Consider the following 6,715-nt stretch of genomic DNA (forward strand, 5'->3'; position numbering starts at 1 on the left):
GCTCCTTCTCTCTGTTTCTCTCTCCCTTCCCCCCCTCTCTCTTTCCCTCTCTCCCCCTTCCCTTTTCCTGAATAAACTAAATATATCCAAACTCACTCTGCATGGCATTCCTATCCATCTCAACAAGGCAGAAAGAGAGAACAGACTCTCAAAAGTTGTCCTCTGACCTATACACATGCACCAAGACATGAATCCCTCAAGACATAAACACAAAAATGAATAAGTACTTTAAAATATGAGATGTGTATCATAAAGAAAAAGTTTAATTTATGCAGGAAGCCAGTTGCCAGAAGGACTAGAAGTGCTGCTGTACTGGTGTTGTATTTAACACACAGAGCATCTTCCCAAAGCTCATGATACAACAGTGTAGAAGAGGCAGGAGTTTTGTAAATGAGCTATAAAGGGTCATGAGCCTCATAGCCCAGCACCCTTGAGCATAGGCTTTTTCCTCAGCTCACTAGCCTACTCCAGTTCTTGGGAGTGCTTTAGCTTTCTTAATACACCATCTCTATTTTTATGTCTCTGGTCTTATTCTTTTTCTGGGACATGAGAACCTGTATACATTAGGTACCTTGAAACACAGATCCACCCTTATAATAGCATAATCAACATGGAAGAAAGCCCGGATGACCAGGCACAGAGTGGCCTCCCAGCTGTCCCTATGGCAGGAGAGTAGCATGAAGTGTTAGGTCATAAGGTAGGTACATAGAAACCTCGGGGTAGGGAGGAATTGTGGAACACCACAACTGCCACCTCCACGGCTGACATGTAACAGAACATGTGTAGACATTGGTATATAAAAGCCCCAGTCCTTGGTACGGCATTTGCCATTCAGCTTCTGACAGTCTCTCAACTCCAGCCCCTTTCTTCTTCTGGTAGTCTTGTCTGTCCTGTCTCTCTCTCTCCCTCCCTCCCTCCCTCCCTCCCTCCCTCCCTCCCTCCCTCCCTTTTTTCCCTTTCCTTTCCTTACCATTCCTTTCCTTTCCTCTCCTCTCCTCTCATCTCCTCTTCTCTCCTTTCCTTCCTTCCTTTCTTTCTGAGTGTGAATTTGATGTATGTACACATCTATTTGTGAGTGCATTGCACAGGCCAGTAAAGGATGTTACGTATCTTTTTGTATCACTGACTGCCTTATTCCTTTGAGACGGGATCTCTCAGAAAACTATGCTGGCCTGGCAACCAGCAAGCCACACTGATTTTCCTGCCTGAATGTTTCACTGTGCTGGAATTACAGGTATAGTCATACCTGCGTTTGCTGTTATTGTTTTAACATGAGTTCTGAGGATCTGAACTCACGTCATCTTGTTTATGCTACAGTATTCTTACTACTGATCCATTTTCTCAGCCTGTGTATTCTCTTCTAATAACCTGTTTCTGCTTCTGCTACAGTTCCTGTCTCTCTTCCTGTCTGTGGTGGTTTAAATGAGAATCGTCCCCATAGGCTCATATATTTGAATACTTGGTCCCCATTTGGTGGAACTATTTGGGAAGCGGTAAGACATAAAGCCTTGTGGGTAGAAGCATGTCACCTGGGTGGGTTTTGAGCTCTCAAAAACCCATGCCATCCCAGTTCCCTTGCTTTCTGTCTCATGGTTATGTCTCATGATGCAAGCTCTCAGTTATCCCCAGTCTCATGTCTACCTGCTGCCATGGTCTACACAATGGTGGTCTTGGGTTCTAACTCCCTGGAACTTCAAATTAAATGTTTTCTTTTATAAGTTGACTTGATTATAGTGTTTTTGTCATGGAAATAAAAAAGTGACTAGTACACTATATAATTCTTATTCTACATTACAAGCACCTAGGAATTCCAGCAGGTACACAATGGACTGCAATATCTGCTGATAACACCCCCTCAGGGGCATCTTTTCAGACTCCAAGTAAATACTCAATACCACATGTATTATCAAAGCCTATAAAACATTGTTTCCCCCTCTATACACAGATATGATAACATTAAATGTTAGCTACTAGGCACAGTAAGCTAACCATAAGCAAAAGCAAAATAATTACAATATGCTAGCTTTGTCCAGGGACCATACTTTAGCCTCTGAGGTTTGTCTGATAACAAGTCTATCAACTGATAACAAGAATCAGAATGTTAATCAACACTCTACAATTACTGGACTCTGACTTTTCACTTTGCCTGGCAGCAGCAGACTCAGATTTACTGCTCAGAGGATAAAAAGCTAATTTCCAGTATTTTACATCAAAAGTCCTGAAGGGTGTGTGGAGTGATTCCAGGAGATTCTTTTGGGAGGGCCTGAGGATGTTGGTGGGGGGAGCAGCTGCCTAAAACCCAGACCACTTCTCTTTTTCCCGTGATAGCAATGGGGTTGTGATGTGGGAGTGATTTCTTAATAATAAAGAAACTGCCTCGGCCCTCATAGGACAGAAAATTAGGTAGGCGGAGTAGACAGAAGAGAATTCTGGGAGAAAGAAGCTTAATGGAAGAGTCGCCATGATTCTCCCGCTCCAGACAGACACAGGTTAAGATCCTCTCTGGTAAGCCAGCTCATGGGCTACACAGAATATTAGAAATGGGTTAGAACAATATGTAAGAGCTAGCCAATAAGAAACTGGACCTAGCCGGACCAGGCAGTGTTTGAAAGAATACAATTTCCGTGTAATTATTTCTGGGTATAAACTAGCCATGCGGGCGGCCGGGTGCTGGGGACACAGCCCTGCCGCTCCTATTTCAACAGGGTTGCCTACATCAACAACTCTCAGAATCAAATCCTGAATGAGTCATGGTGACAAAAGTAGGCAAAGAGCCTCGGTTAGTAGCGACTTGGGAACAGTCATTAAAAACCTGCTTACCATTCAGGGAGTGTGTGATTGATAACCTCATAAAGAAATCCAACTGCAATGTTCTTCCAGGGCTGTCAGGACTTGAATAATTCAATACTAGCTAGGGTGGGCTGGGGTTGTGGAGGAGATAACAAGGGAGGAATCAAGACCACCTTTGGATTTTAGAGTATGTTGAAGGCTTCCTGCCCTCACCCCATCAGAGGCTTGGAGGAGTCTTTGTAGCAAACAGAGTAAATGAAGAGTAACTTAGGCACCTAGGTGCATCGAGGGCTCTCCCTTGCACAACAGTGTAGGTACTGGAAAGATTTGATGGGAAAGTCAAAACTTACTGCTCACAAAGCCAGAGTAGAACAGTGTGTAGGTTTGAAGTTTGTGTGACTCTAGGTTGAGAACTAGAGGATGTTGGATCTTCTTTCTGCAGGAGGTGTGTGTGTGTGTGCGTGTGTGTGTGTGTGTTTTCTGATACTCTTCAGTGTTTAAACACTTAGAGCCCTTTTCTACAGTTAGGGCAACAAGACCCAAAAAGACTTCTCTAAATGATGCACAGACCTGAAAAGTTAATCCTTTGGACCCATGAACAGGTTGGGGACGATGTTCAGAATGCTTTTCTGTTTCTAGTCTTTCCCTTATGTGTCCTCCCATCACACAACTCTATGCTCAGCTCACACAAATCTACCCAAAGACACATGATGCTAGCTACCGACTTCTGCTTTGCCCACTTAGTCTCCTGTGGCAGGAATGCTTTCTCCCCGAGACTCACAGCTATAATATTCTCTGCCAGTTCCCTGTTTTGAAAATTCTATGCTACTGCACAGTGGAAGCATGTGTTCCCACCTTCTGTGCTTCAAAGTTGCCTAATTCAGCTCAGTACTGTTCTTCCAATGTAGGCCATCATTTGTCTTGCCTATCAGACAGATCATGGAATCCCATGGGATTATGAGTTTCTGAGTTGTTCTATGTTCACCATGGAAATTTCTCTTATGTATTAGAAGCCTAGAATTATATAAAATTATCAGAGAACAAGATTGTGAGTGAGCAACCGAGGAAAGGGTACCTGGTCAGCTGCACTCAAAGCCCAGGGAATATTTTTGAGCAAAATAGTTTCATTAACTCATTTAAATCAGTCCAGATAATACATCCTTGGCTTTGAAGAGAGTCTTCACTCAAAACTGAGAGAAAAGAGCAAGTCTTGGTCCTGGCTGCCTCTCAGGCAGAACAGCTAGCTAAGAAACAAATGGGACCCAGGAAGGAAAGGACACCTCACTCTCACTCACTCCCATGGTTCTGATTTCTGACTCATATCATGGACACCCAGAAGTTTCCCACATAACTGACCAGACCACCTGTAAAAGGAACTGTACACGCATTTCTACAAAGCACAAACAAGCTTGCTAAAAACCAGTCAGTGTGGGATTTTGAGATGGCTCAGCAGACAAGGTGATTATCACCATGACTGATGATCTGAGTTTGAACCTCAGGACCCAGAACAAAGAAAACAGACTGCTACAAGCTGTCCTCTAATGGCCTCTAATGCCCAGATGACATCTTGGCATGTGTGTCCATACACATGTATGCAAGTGAATGCACGTATACATACACACACAAATAACATAGATATAAGGAAGTAAATACATAAATAAATGTAATTAAAATAGTTTTAGTAGTTAACCTATAGCCATGGAGGCTGCTCAGTGGGTAAAGCACTTTCAATACAAGCCTGACCCCTAGAACTCTATAAAGCCAGATGCAGGAGTGCATTCCTTGAACCCCAGCACTATGGAGACAACTGTGTCCCTAAAAGGTCATGCACACTTATTATATGTAGAGGCTGAGAAAGAAACTCTCTCTAACAAGGTAGATGGTGAGAAACTGATACCTGATCTGTCCTTTGACCTTCACATGTGATCAATGGCACATGAATGTACACACACACACACACACGCACGCGCACGCACACACGATAGAGAGAGAGAGAGAGAGAGAGAGAGAGAGAGAGAGAGAGAGAGAAAGAGAGAGAGAGAGAGAGACAATAGAGAGGAGAGTTTTCAAATTGGCTCGTGGACTATGCCTAAAGTCCAGTCTCCTTTGTCCTATATATAAGTAAGGATTCTCCCTGATAAATATTTTATATCTAGCATCTCTCTTCCACCTGCAACATATCTAAGACTGGCTCTATGCTGAAAAAATTCTGTGGGTAAGAAAAAAAAATATACCAATGCTTACTTCCTCTGATACATCAATTTAACTGCATATCAAGCAAGCCTGAGGCTCCTCGCACCTCATGTACAGCTACTGATGACAATATTACTGCACCTGACTCTCTTTGGGGTCCTATTGTCTTTCTACTTAATCAATAAAATCCCTCGCTTGAGTTCACTCTGACTTGTCATTCAGTTCTGTGAGATGTGTACTGAAACTGAAGCCCCTGAGCCTGAGGGAGACTTCTCAGTCAATACCTGTGATTCCTGCTGCTAGTGACAACCTCACGGATGGACTTGTAAAAGCCAGAGCACCTTGCTTCCTCTCCTCCCGCAGTCTCTCCAGTTCAGTCCTTACCTGGTCCACAGGTGAGCAGGAGACTGGCAGCCAGAGTCAGCAGGGGCCAGCATCGATGCACAGAGTACGCTAGTCCCTCCTTTCCCATCCTCCTGCTCCTTTGTGCTGTGCTCTGCTTCTTACTCCTGTGAGTGAGTCCCTGAGACTGATCCCAGCCTAACCTGGCCCCTGTTTAACTTCACGGAAGGTGGCGAGGACACACCTTGCTAGGTTTCCCAGGCGGGGCAGAGCCTGCCCTAGGGGAATGCAATGATTACCATATCTGGCAAAGGTCATTTAGCATTATCCAGAGCCCATACTTTGACTAATACCTTACAGACCAATACAAGACCCAGGGTAGCCACAACCCCTAACAAAACTTGACACCTGGGCAAAGCCAAGATGTCTACACTAATCTATCGGAGTATGAAGGAAGACAGAGGACCCTCTGGTACACATCTATCCTTTTTAATTTTTTCCCACATTCTGCCTGACATCCTTGTTGAGAGCCTGGTACCACCAGACAGGACTGGGGTGGACCCTCCCCTGGGGAAGGTTCTACTCCTCCAGAGTGCAGTTTGGTATGTGTAGGAGTGCAGAGGAGGCAGCATTCCTGTGTGGGAACTCCCTAGTTGCTGGGAGAGATGAAGACTGAGCTTCTTAGCAGCCCCAAACCATTACCCTGCTTTCTTTTTCCCCACTATAGGAATTGCAATGTATCACTTCTAAGTCAAGATGCTCAGCTACTGCTGAGAGATAAGAAGGGTACAAAGTGCTGTAAGAATTCAGCAAGAGGGGCTGGAGATAGAGCTTAGTGTGGTAAGAGCCCCAGCTACTTTTCCAGATGACCGAAGCTGAATTACAAGCACTTATACAGTGGCTAATAAGCACCTGTAGCTCCAGTTCCAGGAGCTCCGACACCCTTCACCTCCATGGACAACAGGCACACAGTGGTGCACAGACACACCTGCAGACAAATATATATATATATATGCACACAAATCAAATAAATACAAAACTAAAAAAAAAACAGAATTCAATAAGAGGTTTGAGGTTCTGACTCTTATTCACAAGACCAGATGTAGTGCACACCACTACAGCACCATGTGTGTGCACACAGAGTACAGATATACTGCACACCACTACAGTACTGTGTGTGCACACAGAGAGTACAGATGTACTACACACCACTATAGCACCATCTGTGAACACACAGAGAGTACAGATGTGCTTGGGCACACCACACCACCACAGCACCATATTCACCGTGAGTACAGCTCAGGGCTTTAGAGTTAGGTTTCCCTGCTTGCAACGCAAACATTATACTGATTTAGCTTTCTCTCCAGACTCCTCCCTCAATTTCCTATTA

At 44.3% G+C, this 6,715-nt stretch overlaps 1 protein-coding gene across 50 annotated transcripts in view; it reads right to left on the reverse strand.

Moving 5' to 3' along the window:
* Muc16 (mucin 16, cell surface associated) overlaps positions 1 to 6,325 on the reverse strand; it is a 187,966-nt gene extending 181,641 nt beyond the window's left edge. For 8 of the 50 annotated variants that reach the window (XM_050132472.1, XM_050132471.1, XM_050132473.1 and 5 more), the window contains exon 1: positions 5,368 to 6,306. In XM_050132472.1, the coding sequence (XP_049988429.1) occupies positions 5,368 to 5,455 (88 nt within the window). In that variant the 5' untranslated portion in view covers positions 5,456 to 6,306. Of the gene's footprint in view, positions 1 to 5,367 lie in introns of all 50 variants that reach the window. The other 42 variants (XM_050132450.1, XM_050132492.1, XM_050132446.1 and 39 more) reach the window with 17 other exon arrangements.
* Positions 6,326 to 6,715: the final 390 nt, after the last annotated feature.

The sequence above is a fragment of the Alexandromys fortis genome, unplaced genomic scaffold (genome assembly GCF_014885135.2).
Source record: "Alexandromys fortis isolate MF-2015 unplaced genomic scaffold, M_Fortis_MF-2015_v1.1 scaffold_392, whole genome shotgun sequence".
NCBI lineage: Eukaryota > Metazoa > Chordata > Mammalia > Rodentia > Cricetidae > Alexandromys > Alexandromys fortis.